Genomic DNA, 19942 nt, shown 5'->3' with positions numbered 1-19942 from the left:
CTTAGGAAAAAAGCGTTCTAGAAAATATACATTTAATATTAATAATGATATGGTTCAATCCATCAAAAAATATTTCACCACATTTACCCTGGCAGATTTTTTTATTTTGCACCAAAATACCCATTCCCAAAAGACGTAGTTTGAACACCCTCTAAAAGTTGATGTTTTCGATCCAGAAATACTGGCTGGGCTACAGTCACAGAAAGCTCTTGGTGCACCTGTCATCATCACACCTGACTGTAACCAGGGTCACCACAAGGCCCAACCTACCACTGTAGAGTAAGAATTGTAGTAAACAAAGTCAAAGATGCTTTAATTACACCGGCTTCTGATTTTCCTTTTACATTTATTTTCATATGGCATTTCCCTGAAACATATCCCTTGTTATACAAATGTTGTTAATTTGTCAATCAAAGTCTGTATGAAATATAGTGTGAAATAACATAGCAACAAATTATCAACCAAACCACAATTTTATTTTCTATTTTTTATTCAAACCCAGTCAAAAGTGATGATTGTTGTTGATAACAGTGGCTTTATTTGTATGTGAGATACTGTACACCATCACAGCCAGTGAACAATAAAAAAACATTACTGTTATGCAAATTCTCTATTTTACAAAGATTCATGCATCTTGTTAGACTATATTTCACCTGATGAAGAATTAAAATAGCTACAAGAGCGATTGTTGAACACTATAACATCTTTTTTTTTTTTTTTTAAGTAAATGTCAGTTTAAATTGCTTTTTTATTCTTGTGAAGTGCCTTGAGATGTGCACATGAAAGGCACTATATAACATTATTATTATTGTTAATAATAATAATAATAATAATAATAATAATAATAATAATAATAATAATAATAATAATAATAATAATAATAATAATCATTGTTTTTTCACATTATACAAAAATCTAATCCTGACCTCGTGAGGTCAGCCATAAAGAATCACGCATGAGAATAAACATCCATTTTATTTTCTTTAGCATTTAGCTATGACACCTGAATGTATAGGGATTTGTAATGCGCAATGCACGGAAGTCACTTTCTGTTGCTATATTTCTTGAATGCTGTTATTTTGTTCAGAAATATGTCAAGCAAATGAAACGAGCATCCTGCAGGTGCAGCTGCTTCTTGTTCTTCTTTGCTGTGAACAGAGTTAACAAGCCTTCAGAATAATGAAACCAATGCTTTAAGACGATCTGGTTTCTGTACACCAGGGAGGTCTGTGGCTAATGTCATGCTTGACAGCCTTAGACCTCTTTAATTTCAAACTCATGCCAATTTGCAGTTAGGTTGATTCACAGTACAGAGTGCAAATGTCTCAGATATGATTTTAAGTATTATATTGTGCAGCACAGTACAGTGCTAAATTAAGACTTTGCTCCATTTTATCATCTCTAAACCACTGTGCATAAATATTACATTCTTGTTTGGAGGCTCAAAGCTTAGTATGACTATTGTTTTAAAATGATCATCCACCTGTACAAATATGTGATTTCGATCGAGCGTGACTCCACTCTGATATTATTAGGTGCAACAGCATTTTAGCAGAAATAGCTGCTGATTGAATTATTTTGGGAACTCAAACCTGCGTATCAATTCTTAAGTCAAAAAATTGATACATTTCTTACTTGCATAATAATAATATTATCTTTATTTTTATATTGCGCCTTTCATAGTGGACCACCATCACAAAGTGCTTTACAGAGGTAGGCTGTGAACTCTGTATTATATGCAGAGTCCCTTATTGTACATTGAAAAATGATGGAAGAAAACAATGGAAAGTTATACCAATTCCCATTGGATCATTTTTATGTTGACTTTAATAAAAAGTTTGTCATTGTTAGTTATTATTTTGAGGTTAATGTTTTTTATGCTATGCTGAGATGGAAAGTAAATAGAAACGTGCTAAATGTTCACATTGCAGACTATTTTGGATTATTTATAATAACTTGCTGAATAGAACGCAAATACATGTCTTATTTTGATTGTGTGCATTCAAAGACTTTTAATTAAAAGTTTTAAGAATTACTGTTTGATATTGTGTCCTAAACCAGCAGCTTGTCAGTCTCAGACTGAGGTGACATAAATTATACATTAAATAAAGCGATACTGGAGCTGAAACCTTCAGATAGAAGGGGTACAGTTTTAAAAACCACTGCCCTGACCCATCATTCAAACCAATCTGCAATTCCCACTTTGCCGTCAGGTACTTCCGACTTGAAGGAAAGACAGATATACTGAACACTCAATATGACATGGTTGGAGCAGGTTTAAGGCTTCTAATCTTGTTTTTTTTTCTACATTTTCAAATAAAGATTTTGGGTCAGATCAGCTTTGTCTTTATATGGCTGAAAAGTCTATAAGGGGGCTGAGCCTCACCCATAGAGTTAAGCAGAAAGTAAAGGAAAGAGACCCAGTTCAAAGGCAGAGGCTGGACAAAGATCTACAGCACATACTTTCATAAAAAAGTATGATTTTCACATGACTGATTAAAGTGGTTACACAAATGGCTTGTGCCTCCCTGTTACAAGTTAGTTCAGTTATATGGAAAAGAGAAAGGGCTGTGTGACAGGCTGGCGAGTGGATTGAGGCTCAGAGACAGATTAAAGGCAAAAAATAAAGTTATTTTATTAAATAATCAAATAAACAGGCACAAGGGCCAACAGGAAAGAGGTTCAAACAAAATAAGTGAACTTACGAAAGTAAAAGGTCAGGTTTCAAGGCTTTAAACAAGATATTCTTTTCTTTTAAAAACACAAAACTCTCCAACACAAAAACAAACTCCAAACAAAAAGAACACACCCCAAGCAGAGAACACACCCCCAAGAAGAGAACACACCCCCCAAGCAGAGAACACACCCCCCCAAGCAGAGAACACACCCCCCCAAGCAGAGAACACACCCCCCCAAGCAGAGAACACACCCCCCCAAGCAGAGAACACACCCCCCCAAGCAGAGAACACACACACACTACTCACTGCCAGCCAGGGCTCACTGCCAGCCAGGGCCTCTCCCCTGGCTTTTATCCCCTGTGGCTGGAGCCAAATTAATCAATAATTACTCAATTAGAGCTCCAGCCACATTCTCACATGTTTTTCTGGCAGGGAGAATTTTAACCCCCTCCCTGCCAGTTCCAAACATAGTCATATAGACGGGGAGTTCCCCGTCACAGGCTGTCAGTGAAATTATGGAGGAATATAGTAAACGGATACCAGTACATTTTAATGTAAAACTGCAGAATTGATGTACTTCCAGACAGAACTAAATCATTTACAGTACATAGAACTAGGCCATTGATAGCCCCTTTATTCAAACATCTCAATAAAATGATATTACAATATTATTTTGTGCAAAACATTGTTAGACATACTGCAAACTATAAAAATGCATCTTACATAAATGTAACCCATCCCGGTTTTAAAAGTAAACACAATAACCTAGAAGTCCATATAATCTTGACATTTTTATTTTAACCACAAAAAGGAAAATCTTTGTTACCTTATATATTGCATTTTAGGAATAACATTTAGTTATTGGTTATTTAATTAGTTGTAAACACCCCCCCCCCCCCCCCCCCCCCCCCCAAAAAAAAAAAAAAAATATTTTCCATTTCATTTTCCATTCATTTTTTTCATGACCCATAGTCATATGACCCAAAGTATGAAACTCCTTGTGTCTGTGCCTGGAGTTGTTGTGCTCCATAACTTCTAATGTTAATTGTTAGAAAGCAATGACAATATAGAAAAGCCCTTTTTCTCTTACTGTGCCGGAAAGCTTGTCCAAAGGGCAACACTTAATTGACATTTATAAACAAATGGCTTTTAAAACTCTTGAGCCTGGTGGTTATTTACTAAACAATATATATATATCATTCATTGGAGTATCTTAAAACAATAAGCTAGTGAATGACAGGCTGCCAATTAAAGTAGCCAGGAAGGTCAAGACAGTCACAGTTTGCCTCCAGATCTGGGTTCAGCCACCCCTGGATTAGGCACTTGTTCCAGAATATCTGCCTGTACCACCCTTGGTTTTAACATTCCCGTTATTCATTGTGTTCAGTGGGAGAATACCAAAATGTTTGTTTGAACAATATTTTGTAAATAGATTACATTGTGGTTTGCACAAATCAAGTTTCAATCCATTCCATTCTAAATAAAAATGTCATCATTTGTACAGATAGCTGCAGCACATGACTTGTGGGCAGAATAAATTAGCTCTACTGCTCTCTCTGTTTAGTTACTGTACTGCACAGGTTATGCAAAAAGGCACAGATAGCTGGTCATCTGTCCACTGGCAGGTTAGAGGAAGACCATAGAAACATAAAGTCACCAGCACTGTCTTAGTGACTCCGGTAGAACAGTAAGCTCATTCTGCAGATTTGAATCTTGTGCGTCCTCGGCAATCAAAAAGTGGTGATCAGCTTTCTTTGGTTTCTTTTTTTGCTTATCTTTTTTCATCTTGGCCCCTTCCTGCACTTTTGGCCCTGACCTCTGACCTTTGGCGTTGCTGTGCTGTGACGATCGCTCAGGGCTTGACAGTTTGGTTGGCTGATCCACTGAATCTTTAGCAGATACAGAGGTTTTCTCTTCACTAGCATAACCAACCTCATCATTACTGCCAGCCCGGCTTTCTGTGACCTCAATGGGGCTCTCTAAGGGCTTGATAATGATGGTGTGAGATCGTTTAAGAGGTTTGCGGCTCTTGCTGGACACACTGGCAGACGTGGACCGCTGCTGGTGGCTCGTCCTGCTTTCAATAGACTGCGCAGCCAGCTTCTCGGGACACTTGGTCCCACACAGCACGTGGGGTAAATCGTCTCCGAGTTTGGCAAGGTTGTAATGATCTGGGTTTACTGCACAACCTGTCTGGCAACTGCTGCATTGCTCTGGCAAACTACAGGAATCTGACATTGAAGCACAGGACTCGCTTGATGGATTTGTACTTCCAGGGAGAGTAACACTGGGCTTCGTAGAGTCTGACAGATAATCTTCTCTATCTTGGGAGTGTGTATGGCTGGGCTTGCAGTTCTCGGAATTGTCTACGGATGTCGCTGACGGGCTGCCATGGTTTTTCAGATGCAGATGGCGAAACGTTTCAGTTTCAAGCTGTGATCTAAAGTAAAGAAAGATGTATCAGTTGTTTTTCTGAAATGCCTACTTACAAAAAAGATTGGGAGATGAGAGCAGGTTTGAAGTTCCAGTTTGTCTTCCCTAGAGAAGCTCATTTTTGTGTTACTTAAATGTAGTTTTTTGTTCATCATTTTTTTTTTGTAAGTCAAGTTTTAACAATAATTCTGTTTTTGAAGATCTTTTTGTTTTATGCTTTTTTATACTTTCATTTAGAATAGTACAATGTTCTAGATTTTTTTTTTTTGTTTTTAAAAACCAGCCCGACACTTTTCCCTCCCCAACCAACAGGAGAGCAGAGGCAAATGCAGGCCTCCCCATGGATTCCCCAGCCAAGATCTACCACTTGGAGCCAGGACATCAACCTCTGCCTCTCTGACTGCATGACTCCCTGCACACCATGCAGCCAAATGTGGATTCCTAGCAGCAGTAATTTTGATTTCTATTGTGTTCTCTTTCAATTGTCTGCATATTACAAACAGAGGTATGAAATACAAGCAAAGAACAAAAAAGATCCTCAACATACATTTAATGGATTATGTCCGCAGGGGCAGACATTTATGATGATATTATGTGCCCAATTGGAAATGATATACACTGCTTCCTCACTATAATGTGGGTCTCGAGGCAACACACAATATGAGCGTTATAAAAAAGGGAGGGGGTGGGGGGCGCCGCAGGACACATAACACACATCTGACTAAAATACAAAATAAAATAACTCCCTCTCTATAATGCACATATAGTGAAGAAAAAATTTAACTTTCTGTGAATTAACCATGCATAAAGCACCATGTAATCAAAGCTATATTTTTTTACAAAACAAAACAAAAAAAAAAAGGTAACATTCTCACTCGTGGGTCATTTTAATTAGCAGTTTTTAAACTTTAAATAGCCAGGCTAAATGACGGTCAGGAGTTCAGTTCGAACTGACAGACAAGCCAACCAAGTGCGAGAAGGAGAGCGAGTCAGGAGAGGGGAAGAGGGAATGGGCTCGCCCCGGGTTCGGCTGCCGGAGTGAGGCTGAGGCGAAGCTGAAGCGTTTCATCTCCCGGAGAAAACCGCAGCTCCTTTCACAACAGAAAAAGTAAATACACTAGGAAAGATAACCACATAATAGGCCTAATATTTATTTAGTTATAAAACAAATGCTGAATAAGATGTCTGTGTTATAAAATACCAGCGCAGCTTTTCTTCAGTTCAGATACTGTATCAAAAGGAAGAGCTAGAAACAGCAGTTAGACTGAGAAGTTGCTACAGTTTGAACAACATCGGTACTGTATTTACTGTAGAAATATTGCATGAATCACTAGTGTAGGAAATTGGGGGACATGCTGTAGGAGTGTTATATCCAAGGCGTGTTATAACCAAGAGCTTTAAAGCGAGGGAGCACTGCATTCTTATGCTGAACAGCAACTCAAAAGACCTTACCTCAGAGGTCTCTGACTAGCTAAGTCATTCTCTTTGGTGGACATTAAAAGATTATATATCTCTGGGTTGTTTTTGAACAGCTTCTGCTCAATTTTATAAACCTTCTTTCCAACACTGTCTTCATTCACAGAAGCGCTCTGGAGAAAAAAACAAAAAACAAAAAACAAAAAAACCAAGGAGAAAAATATATAAAGAAAAAGCCAATTAATTTCAAGGTAACACAATAATCCCACTACATTAACAGAATAGCTGTTTTAAACCCATACATACTGTTAGATGCAACATGTCTTAATATAACAAATTATAATGCAGCCCAGGGAGGTGGTCACTGCACACATGATACTCAAGCATAGCTTGTATACAAGTCATACATCCAAATTGTAAATTAAAATCTGTTTGAATTTAACTTCTGGAAATTAAATGACTGTAATCCCAAACTGTTCATTTTAGAAACTTCAGATTTGAACTGGCCAGCTTTGGGTCCCATGTTTTAGATGTAATATTAGTTTACTGTATCTGTGTACACAAATCTGTATAATTAAAATTGCCTAGAGCTTTAAAGCCATTTACAAATATGTCTTTATTCACACAAATAATTAGCCAACTAACTAGCCAGCTAACTAACTTTGTCATTGGCAACTCTACCTGTTAGCTGCCTGGGATGGGGCTTATTACAGTCATATAGCATTCACTGACTGTGGGGCAGCCACTGGCTTAAGCAACAAAGGATTTGCTATGTTAATCACAAAAATAAACATACCTCTGAGCCTGGACAGTAATAATAATCAGACTGGGATATCAGAGGGCTTTCGTCACCCAGGTAGTTTCTCTGTTTGGCTGGTAGAGAACGGTGAAGGCTATTTGAAAAAGCGTTGAGTCGGAACAGAAGCTCATCCATGAGATTCTCAAATTCATCTAAGTAAAAGTTCTGTGAAAAAGCAAAAAAAAAAAAAATTAAAAAGCCATAACGTAAAGATGTAAGAAACTATGTACGCATGCATTTGTGAAGTCTTCTTACACTGCCCCCTGTTGTAGGGCTGTCTGGCGATTGATGCCTTTTTCTCCCGATGAAAGCAAGAAGCCTTTCACGAGCATAGACCATAACCTCTGTGAGAGTGACCAGGTGTTTGCTTCTGGAAGACTTCTTTGAGTCTTGGGCCAACGAGGTGAGAACCCCGGCAATCTTAAAAAAAAACAAACAAACAAACAAAAAAGCTAAATAAATGACCATATGTTGCTGCTTGAAAATACATTCTGTTTATGGTTATTTGCAGGCATCACACACATTTTAAATACTTCTAAAAGAAACAAAGATGGGGCCTCCTATTCATATAATGTTTATGCTTGGTTACTTGTATCTTATATCCTAGCCTTCCCAGAGTAATGCTAGAGTTAAATTGGGCTGAAAGTGCAGTAACTATGCAGGTCTTTACCACAGTGTATATTAAGGAAATAGCCGGTTGTAAGTGTAGTTATCACTAATGCTCACTTCATTCCTACTGAATACCTACCATTCCTATCCAGAGGACAGACATAATGAAGAAAAAAGTCCCATAGTATATTGCTATGGACAGCTGGTTGGTTTTGTACATGGAAGACAGGGTCTGAAGCTTGCTCACTCCCACGAAGTGCATGAGGACAGTCTGGAAGGACCTCACAACAGTACCGAATGGATGAGATGTGGATAAGAACAAGAGGTTCCCGAGGCAGGAATAGGCAATCATGAAAATAATGCCAGCCACCTATAATAAAGAGGATACGGGTCTGAAGTAAATGCAACTCTTCTCTAAAAAAAATGACAAACACATTAACTACATTTCCGTTTCTTACAAATGGCATATACACTATTCATCCAACTCTGTAGTATGCTAGTATTACCTAACAAGTCAGTCTACTGGTCAGAAATTACATTTCTCCTGAATTATGGAATATGATTTTGGTTTTCACATTACGACTTGTAGTATATTAAATCAGCTTATCAAGCATGGAACAGATTCTCATTCAAAGCTTCTATTTTACATGTTTAAACAAATCTTGCTGCTGGAACAAACTGGCCTACTGCACACAAACAAAATACTGACAGTGATTCTTACTATTTTACTTGATCTTTATCTGTGTATTTTAGCTTAGCTCTCTTACCACTGGCAGTGTTATGCTGGAGCAGGAAAGACGCAGCATTGTCACACAGGGGCTGATGACTTTATTAATCCACAGGAGGCGAAGGCATTTCAGTAACAGAAGGAATATGATCACTCCATGGAGACAACGTGTAAGCTGACAATGGTACACACACACAAAAAAAGAAGCTAAATATATAATATACCTATTTTGAAGTGCAAAGGCAAATCTGAGAATAATAAAATTACTCTGAACGATATTTTAATTGCTCCTTCCTGCACTACTATCTGTTTCTTGCTATTTTATAAATTGTTTTATTCCTCTCACACGTGTTTCAACATTCAACATTTTTAAGAGTAAAGTTGGTAGTTGATTAATACATTGTGTTTTGTTGGTGAACAGTAATTTTATACCAGTGTAAACATTTCCCTGGTATCCAAGGTTTATGTGGAGAAGTTGGGCTTAAATACCCCATAGTGCAAAACTTTAAGTGATCTGTTCTATGTGATCATACAGTACTTAATAAAAACTATGCATTAAAACACTAACTCTGATAACAAATAAAACAAAACAAAATCCTAACTGCAAAACCCAATAATTATATTTCCTACCTGGTCCCAGGATGAGATTAAACTCAGATCCACAAATGCTTTGAAGTTTCCCCTCTGTAGGTAATCTATTACTTCCACAGCCAGCACAAAGTGATACATGTAATAGGTGTAGTAAAACAGACTGATGATAATGATGGCCACCTAAAAACCAGTAAGCAAAGTTATGCATAAAGAAATACACCTTACTATAAAGTTTATACATACAGTTACTGCAGTTCTACCAGGAGTTATAGATTTGTCACGCTGTACAGCAGATCCCTACAGAACTGATGTGAAATATTGCGATCAGAGGTATCTATACTGAGAAAGCAGTCTGGTTGTTGAGTGTGGATGGCATAATTTATAAACATTTTTTCCATGTAAAAGAAGAGATGTTTAGCAGGACGGATTTTAAAATAAAACACAAAAAAACATAAGTCTAATACACATAAGGCACACATTTAAAAGCAGCTGCTGCTTTACTTCTCACCAGATGACTGTCACGATGTCAACCCTGATGTCCTAAAATGATAGACCTCGCTAGGTTAGGCACTACTCTCTCACACAATACATAAAGTTAACAATAATAAAAACAGCAACAAGAAATGGTTGGTTTTGTTAACAAAAACAAAGCATTTTGGGAGCATAGTAAGGTGAATGGCATCTCCTCTGGAACAGTTTGCGGTATGTTTTGTACATGGTGTTTCATATGATGACTAGCTCACCTCGAGCCAATTCCATGGTTCCTGCCAGTAAACCAGCAACCCCTTCTGAAGCATTGCACAGACTTGGAAGTAAAGGTGAAGAAGAATCAAAGCCAGGAAAATGAGCTGGGGAGCAGAACAACATATTAAACTCTGAGTAAAACATTACTGAGATTCCTTCTAACACAACACTGTAAGGTACATGGGCAGGACAACCAATAAGGAAGCAGTTAATTGACACTGCTGTAAGAAGGATGTAAGACCTCTGTGACCTAACCAGGACTGCACCTGTTTGACGTGTTTAAATTCTTCAGGAGAGGTAAATGACCATTTTTACCATTTCTGTTTTTTTTCAGGTTTGGTGTGGAAATCTAAAAACTGTTCTCCCATAATGACCCAAAGAGTCACCAGCTTTGAAACATTTCTAATCTGTGCAGCACTGGAGGCAACTGAGAAGCTTCTCTCATCCCTCTTACAAAATATCACCTTCAAATCAATCTTTTGATATGAACAATGTTGTTCTGTAGGAACCACCTGTCCAGTATTACCCTTAATTATTACATTATTGTGCAGTTCACAAATCTGTGGTTCTGTTGCTTTGCAAAACAAGGCCCTGAAGGACACATGTTTAATGTCACCTGTTGACTTAGAATGAGTTTATATGCAGGTTTTTGGTTCAAACTGCCTTGTTAAGAAGGACAGACCTCACAAGAGTCACTTATCCCTTACAAAAGTTTGCTACTGTATTTTTGTGCAGTATTTTTGCAGTTTTCCGATGCTTTTCCCATGCATTTACCATAGTTTACCCTGGTGGTTACTTGTCTATTCTACAGGCATGATAAATTACATTCATCTGAAACATAGGTAATTCCACCCCAAGAACCAGATGGTCACATTTCCCAAAACGATACGTTTGGAGACATGGCCGCAGGAGAGTTTATTAAATCACTGAAATCATTTAACAGCACAGAGAAACATGGCTAGTCAAGGGACCAACAAAAGGTACATAGAAATTATGTAATAAAACTATACCACAGGACTTCAGTTATATAAAAGCCAATTAGTTTAACTGGTTAATACTTTATTGTGGCCTTAATTGTGAAGTGAATTTTTTTTTTTTTTTTTTTTTTTTTTTTTAACTGATGTGGCTGTTTTTTTTTATTGTGGAAAAAAAAGTGCTACAGCAGTCTGGCACTGTGGCAACTGGCAATCTGTCAACAGATGCATGGTGGAGAGGATGCACATGCTCTACAGCACCTCTGGATTAAACTCTTTAGATACACTTGCATCATTTCATCATTGCTTTGCTATGCCCTTCACAACCTACCTCAAAGGCCATGATGACGTAATCTAGGATAGAGGAGACATCATAAATGCGGACTGACTCAATGTATGCTGAAGGAATGACGCCCCCTGTCGGTGGGGTCTCAGCCAGCAGGGAGACAGTGGTGAAGAGGTTGGAGGGAGGGTTGTAGAGTGTGAACTTCACCACCACTGCTCTGGTGCTTCTGTCGAGCCACCTGTCAGCACTCAACTGCAACAGCGTGCGATACGCTTCAGATCTAAACAAGCGAGAGGCGCGTTTAGAGGTTTCTTTATTCAAAACAACAGCAAAAGTGCTTGTTTACTCATCCAGGGGTAAACAAAAAAATGAACGGCACAAAGCTCAAGCCATACATTTTAGCATCCTTTATCATTTTTTTTTCCAGCTGTTGCTGGGGATTTAAAACTAACAATTTAACAACAATAGTCATATTTTTTGCTCTATTTGTAAAAATAAATAAATAAATAAATAAATAAGTTGATAAAAATCGTTATCCTTAATATTGGGTATTGTCAATCCTGCATTTAAAATCATGGTTTTATATATGTTATAATATATGTTATTCATTTAAATTAGTTTTAGGTATATTTTCTTGGTGTCTCTTAAGGAGTGCTATATGCAAATGCCAATTTATCTTGTTGACATAGCTATTATATTAATTTAAAACAGAGGGACCAATTAAGAAGTGCAAATGTACCGAGATAAAGAAAAACACTAACAGTTTAGTACCTGAGGGAGCAGCTGAATGATTATTTAGGCAGTTTTATTTGCCTGTGCACAAGCTTCAATATCAAGTCTTTTTTATCAGTAAAGAATGAAAGAATGAGACAGGCAGGGAAAGCAATCACAGCAATAATTCAATGTATAATGCAAGAAAACATTCTCTTGTTTGTGGTTAAACTGTATCTGCACTGGATTCAGGTTAGACTCTTATTAACAGCATTATTGCAATTTTTGATGTAAAATATGAAAAAAGCCTTACTTTGTTCTGCCCAGTTTGACAGTAGTTCCTTTTCCATCATAGCACTCTATTTGACCACACAAATTGACTCGTACTGTGTCAGTCTGGCTGTCAGAGGTCTCTTTGCTGCCTGGATCGTGGACTTCAGGCCTGTAAGGAGGCACACAGTCTGTGATCAGGCCAGCAAACATGCTGGGAATCTGAAAACACATAGAGGGAATCATTGTTTTATTATTTTTAACCACGGACAAGCATTTTATTATCACATTACTCATTTGCTTCTCTAATTACCCCAAACAAAAAGGGTGATGCTATTATGAAGAAGACCACTCACCGTGCAGCCAGTGTTATTTATAACTTGTATTTTCTGAAGCACCGGTTCGCCAATCAGACTACATGTTCCTTTAAGGGGACCCGCCTACAAACACAACATGTTGTTTAGGTTTGATAATAGGATACTAAGGGATGTTTTTTATGTTAAAATGCAATAGTTTACATAAAGAACAATAGATAGCCAGTAGTGACACAAGGTGTGTAAATCCTGCGATGTAAATTACAACCTGAACTAATTCACACCAACAACAACGACAACAACTTCAATTGTTTTTTCTTATAATGTTTATAATATATGGCTTTAACTATATATGTTTTTTAAAATACAATGAAGTCCAAAAAGATGTTTCAGGGAGGCTGAAGTTGTTAGTAGTGCAGTTAGTTGTTGTCAATTCAACAGTGACTTCACAACAGCAGTCCACACTCACTGAGCACGGAGCTCCCCAGAAGCAAGTACATAAAAGTCTCTAGCTACTTCTACTGTACGTGTTTTTGGCTTTTAGTGTGGGAACTTTAAAGCAATATGCAATTTGGAGATGTGCAGACACGCCAAAGAATTAATATTATTATGATTATTTTTTTTTTTACACATTTATAGTTCGTTAATTGTCCGTATAATGTCCAATATAGTTTCATATGTTAGGAGGATGCAGAAGCGTTTCAATAGTAGCTGGTTTACCTTGGCGCTTGCAGAAGCATTGTTATACCAGGTGTCCCAATACAGACCCTCCAATAATGCTGTCAAGCTCCAGCTCCACCAATCCTCAGCTGTTTTCACTTCAGAAAGCAGTTTCTTCGGATTCCTTCAGATTCACAAAGGACAGACACCAATAAGTTATATTAATCTGTTAGAATCAGTCTCAAACCAAAATCAGACTGGAACTAAAGGAGGCTGTATGATCCCGTGGTTACAGAAAAAGGGCTTGTAACCAGGAGGTCCCTGGTGGTTCATATCCTGGCTTACTCACTGTGTGACCCTGAGCAAGTCACTTAACCTCCTTGTGCGCTGTCTTTCAGGTGAGACCATCTTGTAAGTGACTCTGCAGCTGATGCATAGTTCACACACTTTAGTCCCTTTAAGTTGCCTTGGATAAAGACATCTGTTATATAAATAATAATACTAACTGTTTTGTTTTAACAGAATCTTTAATACAGAAGACGCCATTACAATGTGTTATTAACATGCACGGTAATGCAGTTTAGCACTATAAACACACAGCACTGGTATGAGACGCGTCACTTACTTGGTGAACTCAGTCCTAACGGCCTGATTCAGAAGGTATTGGTCACTGGAGAATTTTCCATAGGTTACAAACATGAGCAGGAGCAACATGACGATGTAAAGCACAAACTCCCTGCCAATGAAATAGATGATAGCGTGCATATGATTATAAGCAAATCACTATCTGTTTACATTCATAACTACAATAATAATAGCCATATAAAGGCCAGAATTTGCTGAATAAAATATCAAAAGGGACAGCTATTATAATGTTGTAACTCTAATAATTATAATAATAAACATTTATTTTAAAAAAGTCAAATGCATTTCTGTTTCATTTGATACCACAATATACATAAATATAGGTACGTTTGTGAATGCATCAATATCCTATACATAAAGAAACAACCTCACTAAGGTCCAATACATCTCAGAGGTATTGCTATATCTTAGACGCAATACTGCCTCTTTAAAATAAACAAACCACCTCAGAGTGTGCTGTATCAAGCCTTCTTTCCTTATCCTATCTCTGGCTTCCTTCAGTTGTGCTGGAGTGGGCGGACGAGCAAGGCGGAGATAGCGTGCCCTCTGGCGAGCTGCTATGATCTGGAACAGGGAAAAAATACACACACAAAAAAAAAAAACGCCTTGCAGGGTTAGAATGCATGAGGAGCACAATGGAGTGTAAGGTCTTGTATCAGAGACCAAAAGACTCCAGGAAGACCTAGATTAGAAATGCATTGCTCAATACAGTGTGATTGTTTTGTAAACTCTACTTTAAATTCCATTTTATGCAATGAATGTCCTGTATCTATATATGAAATGCTTCAAAAAATGGCTGACAAGAGGCTTGTGAAATATTACCCTGTCAAAATCTGTACGCTGTTCCTGGTGTACACTGTGGCGATAGTTTTCAGAGCCTCCATTCAAGCAGGGTTTCACAGCTTCGAGAACAGGCCCAGTTTCCAGGCAGCCTGTGTAAAAGTCACTGCGTTCCTTGTATTTCAATGACACCACAGCTGCGATTATAAAAATCTAGAAATAAACAAACAAACACACACTTCTGTATGTAGCCACGGTAAGGTGGAATTTCTGTAAATACCTGTGGCATAACACTTGAAAGTTGGCAGCCTTTTAAAAGCACAACAACTAAAATTCTAACTGGAAAAAAGTCTTCATGTCCAACAAAGAAATAATCTTTAAAACTACATGCAAGTTAAACCTTTTGGACCAACACACATTGTTCGATCTTAACTGGGGGCAAAATATATTAAAAGCCCTCAAGAGTAAATTGTTGTAGTGAGGTTTCATATTTACACTCACTGCAAGACCTATTGTATTTACAACAGCACGCTTTTAATGTAAACATATGCTCAACATTTGAAGGAATTTATCGGAAAGAACAGATACGGTACAATAGTGTTTTTATATGTTTATAGTAGTTATGGATTCACTATTTGTGTTTTAGTGCCACTATGAAATTCTTTAAAATAGTTAATTTCATTACGTCCATCAAATTAACATAAATAAATGTGGTATTATGAATAGTGTGTTAGTGAAATGCTGACCAAAGAAAACAGTTTTATCTGTGACTTACCACTAAAGGCTGTACAACAAAAATACAAAACAGCAGGGAGAAGAACAAAGAGTGAATCCACAGAAGACTTTTCGTACCACTAAACCTGTAAAGTAAATAAAAAAAACATGGTTAAAAATAACAACACTGCAATCACTGATATAATGCTGAGAATTATTATTTTTTAAATGATAACCCGGTATTCCTTAATACTTACTTAAGTCCCAGCAGGACAGTGACCACAATACAGACTATAGCAAGCAACAAACAGACTGTCCATGCCAGGTAATGACACCAAAAGGGAAGCACAATTGTACTGCTTCCGAAAACTTGGTGGTGTTCATACAGACTGCGATCTGGAAAACAAAAAGATGTGTATAAGCTAAAAGCAAAGTCAAAGCAACAATATAATGTGAATATTATTTAAAGAATGCAGTGTCTACTAACAAGAGAAATATTTTAGTCATAATGACAAAAAGTGGCATATGGCAGCCATGGCAGATCAAGGTCACTGGAAAGTTTTGCATTGTGTGTTATAAACCCTGTAAATATGAAGTCTGTATCAGAAATGATTCTGGAGGTATATTATGTGCTAACAGTTCAGTGAGGGTAACATTAATTGTCCCTAGAGAGTTATTTTTTGAGCCAGACCCAGAAATCAAATTTGACAGGGAGAATCATGTCAAAGAAGCCATTTCTTGCACACTTTCTTCAGAGCCTTTCTTTTTTTGTGTGAGAAGGCCCTGCACAGGTAGAATTCAATAGCTGAAGCAGACAGTGATGCAGCACCCACCCAGTGAGCTGCCTGAGCGAAGGTCACTGCTGCTGTGCTCAAAGTTCTTGGGTGGGACTTTGCCGTTCTCTTGAGAGCTGCAGTCCTCAAAGCCACTGGAGCTGCAATCGGAAGAACACGGGCCTTCCTTCTTATTGTTCGACTCGCTGTCCTGCTCAAAGACAACAATGGACGAGCGGGATTCCAGGCCCCGCTGTAACACCAATAAGAAAAAAAAACAACAACTGTGTTTTAGGAAAATTAAGCACATTACCTGCATGCATAAATAAGCCATTTTAAATTCTTTATGGCCCTTTGAGAAGTTACGACTAAGTTTCTGTAAGCAAAGATATGAGCACATAACTGCATTAAACATTAACAATGAACACAGACTGTCAGTTTTCATAGCTATTCTAATTACTACAGGTACAGGGAGTGGTGACAGGTACAGGTTTGTACGTGGAAGTGCATCTACAGGTATAAGCACAGGTACAGATGCTTAACCTTGCATAACCTCCCTAGTAACGTATATCTTGTTTACTGCTATGTCAACAAAATCAAGAGGTCACCATTCCCAAAACCCACTGAATGTAGAATAACACATCGGAACAAGATTTATCAAATTTGAGGGAGTGGTTCCCAGACTAGGTAAATCAACCTGATCTAGATTGACAGTATGCATAACAAACTGAAAAGCAGATCACTTGTTGCAAAACATATCAGGCAGCTGCTTGGAGAGTGAAATGCACTTCAGTGCCTTCTTTACTTTCATTAATGAATCATCTGCTTCACCTAGTGACTTTGTTGCCATTGGCCAGATTTCACCAAGTAACTGAGACCCTTCCTCTCCATCGGTGTTCAGAATAATATGGCATTTTTCTGTAATGAACTATAAAGCTTTTAAGAAGTCTTTTGAGCAATGAATATGCCAACATGAATAAAGACTACAGTTGTGAAAGTTAATAAATTTAAAAAGCTTTAGCCCACTGTGCCACCCATTTTCACCAATACCTTTGGTTCAATAAAATCTAAATGATAGTAGAGTACCTCATGCTTTTTCCGCCACGTTTCTTGTGCCCAGCGTTGCAGGTTTTGCCACGACATGTAAGATTCCAAAGTACTGTCCTCTGACAGCAGGGCATCCCGGTGAACTAAAATCAGGCACAGACAGGCACAAGAGCACAGAACAGAACACATATTTCAGTTTCTGGTTTTAAAATGTTACTGAAGTCATACCTGCTTTTGCCAGTTATCTCACGTTGTCGTGTAAGCAAGTAGTTTAAAATAGTAGTTTGAGAATGTAGAACATTCCAGTATTACTGCTACCTTGTCAGACAAGAACCTGTTAACAAGTTAAACTCCAAACAAAGTTATCTGTTAAAAAAAATAAAAAGTGGGGCTTTCTTGTACTGATGGTTACTGCATCTCTGAATAAGCTTTAATTATTAGCAATATATTTTTGCCTATTCTTAAATTGTGACAGGTAACAATTTCTTCCTACCTTCCACAGAGTAGATATCAGATGCTTTTGAAGACGTGTTCTGCTCTGCTGATGGATCTTTTTTGACTGTTACCTACAGTGCAGGGAAAAAAAAAAAAAACATTTGGGGGTCCACACATGGTTAAGTCTGGGAATTATAATCCTATAAATTTTCTATCAAAGTCGACATGAAGGAAATAGTATTTGATTACTGAAAAGGCTAAGTAAAGAAAAGACAGGTACTCAAAGATTCTGTATAACTAGTGATAGTGTTGGTAGTAACCAAAGCAATGCACAAGGAGGGCTTATCAGAGTAGCTTTTAGAGGTTCAATTCCAGCAGCAGAAAATAAAATACAATTCTGTTAGTTCACACTTCGAAAAGGCACAGAACTAACCTTGCTGAATCGGAACAGCAGTGACAACAGAACTCCAACTGGTAGTGCAGCAAGAGTACTAAAGAAACCCGTTACCAGGGAGATGGCAGAGACGTCAATGAGACCCAACTCAGCCGTAAACTGCAAACACAAACACAAACAAGACAGCTTATTAACACACACTGTCCAGTCAATGATGTCATCACATTATAGGCATCAGTACCAAGCAAAAGGAATATCCACCCAAGACATACAACAGGTTTCCAACTAGTAGCCAGAATGTAAGAACACGAGCCAATTCTGAAGCCCTCGTAAATCGTTGTTAGGAATGCCATAAATGTAACTGCTTAACTTTGTAAAGGAGAAACAGGACCAAAAGAAATGAGCTTGCTTTGCACATTAGGATCAATGACAGACAAGAACTACCAGGCCATATTTTCAACGCCTGTTAATTTTACAAAAGTAGAACCAAACAACTAGTAATATAATCCAATCCAAATCAGAAGATGTTTGTTTGTCTTTTTGTGGTTTTTACATGTTTTTTTTCTCCTTTAAAAAAAACCTGGAGTTAAATAAAGTCTGGAGTAAACGTTTTGAAAATATTCCCCACAATGTCTTTAATAGTGATGTCATTACTTCGCATTCCTGGAAATAGCTATGCAAACAAAAAGCTATGCAAATGCTACTCACCTCATCATCCTTCATGTAAATGAGCACAGTGTTGAGCAGCATATAGCCCAGCAGCAGTATAAGGCATACTGTGAGGCGTTGGGTGTGGGAGAACTGGCTGTGAGAAGGACGGCTGTACACAGAAGCCCAAAAGTGAAAATCCTCCAAATATTCCGTCAGCTTACAGTAAAGGAGCTAAAATATGAAATAAATTAAAAAGTAAAAACCCAGCTTATGCAGACTCACTTGAAGAGATATATTTTTCTATTGAGATATACATGTACCTATACTATTATTTAAAAATATAAAATTTAAAAAAAAAACTGCAACATTTGCAATATATTTATTAGCTGGGGGAGAAAAGTGTTCCAGATAAATACAACTGTATTTATTTAAAAGAAAACATAAAAAACTACACTTTGTAAAAGCACTGGCGTTTCAGATGCGGGGGAGAAACATGCTTGTTCTTGGCTGGGGTCCTACAGGGTGCGCTTTATTTATTTGCAGGATTAGGGACAAAATTCGGCACGGGCTGGGAATCCATGTAGAAATTCCCAGGCTGAGACGAGTACCTTGATAAATCTGACCCTGTGGCAGATCAATTCTTGAAACAATACATCCTTTATTGATTTATAACAAGATTGTCTATTATTGGTCTATTAATGTCTATATCACTGCTTCCCATTTGAAGGGAAGAAAACTTACTAATAAACCCGAGACTATCTGACCATGATACCCACTGAGCTACCAACATCATATACAGTACATTCCTCATTTGCACTTGCATTTTGCTTATAAGACGAAACACCATCAGCACCACCTCTTACCGAGGAGTTATTAGAAGGAATCTCTGTTTAAACATTTTATCTCGCTGATAAAGATGGTACCTTTTTTAACCCAGGCCCGTGGCTGAGGCAGGTCAGCTCTCGCTCCACTTTCCCATCACCCTTATCCACTGCCAGCCAGCACTCGGCTGGGAAGAACCAGCTCATGCCAGTCACCAGGTCCTTGACAATCACATGGCTAACGTACCAGCTTGGAGACTGGCCGCCATTGTTATGCCACAGATGGACTTTCCATAAGGGGCCCAGGCTGTCTGGAGTACTGAAAACAATATGAATTGAAATCATCACTCAGGTACTAAATGAAATAATTTGAATAGATGAGATAGCACTCCAGCCATGGCTTGGATCCTATATACTAGCCTTTCTTTTTTTGTATTATTATCCATTTACAGAACGCATTATATATAAAT

The 19942-nt window shown here is 37.8% G+C and overlaps 1 protein-coding gene across 1 annotated transcript in view; it reads right to left on the bottom strand.

Annotated features, from left to right (window-relative positions):
• Positions 1-3605: 3605 nt before the first annotated feature.
• Positions 3606-19942, bottom strand: part of LOC121307808 (polycystic kidney disease protein 1-like 1) — a 46745-nt gene continuing 30408 nt past the window's right edge. Inside the window, exons 35-57 of the mRNA XM_041240093.1 lie at positions 19575-19791; positions 18709-18882; positions 18040-18159; positions 17665-17737; positions 17211-17314; positions 16185-16377; positions 15609-15747; positions 15413-15497; positions 14680-14850; positions 14303-14421; positions 13838-13948; positions 13273-13396; positions 12595-12678; positions 12282-12460; positions 11303-11537; positions 9997-10101; positions 9293-9433; positions 8703-8837; positions 8075-8305; positions 7582-7746; positions 7324-7491; positions 6564-6700; positions 3606-5118 (exon numbers count right to left, since the gene is read on the bottom strand). Of these exons, the coding sequence (XP_041096027.1) occupies positions 4332-5118; positions 6564-6700; positions 7324-7491; positions 7582-7746; positions 8075-8305; positions 8703-8837; positions 9293-9433; positions 9997-10101; positions 11303-11537; positions 12282-12460; positions 12595-12678; positions 13273-13396; positions 13838-13948; positions 14303-14421; positions 14680-14850; positions 15413-15497; positions 15609-15747; positions 16185-16377; positions 17211-17314; positions 17665-17737; positions 18040-18159; positions 18709-18882; positions 19575-19791 (3997 nt within the window). The 3' untranslated portion in view covers positions 3606-4331. The remainder of the gene's footprint in view (positions 5119-6563; positions 6701-7323; positions 7492-7581; positions 7747-8074; positions 8306-8702; positions 8838-9292; positions 9434-9996; positions 10102-11302; positions 11538-12281; positions 12461-12594; positions 12679-13272; positions 13397-13837; positions 13949-14302; positions 14422-14679; positions 14851-15412; positions 15498-15608; positions 15748-16184; positions 16378-17210; positions 17315-17664; positions 17738-18039; positions 18160-18708; positions 18883-19574; positions 19792-19942) is intronic.

The sequence above is a fragment of the Polyodon spathula genome, chromosome 3 (assembly GCF_017654505.1).
Source record: "Polyodon spathula isolate WHYD16114869_AA chromosome 3, ASM1765450v1, whole genome shotgun sequence".
NCBI lineage: Eukaryota > Metazoa > Chordata > Actinopteri > Acipenseriformes > Polyodontidae > Polyodon > Polyodon spathula.
Note: the sequence above shows the minus strand (reverse complement) of the source record. Positions and strands in the feature narration are given on the sequence as shown.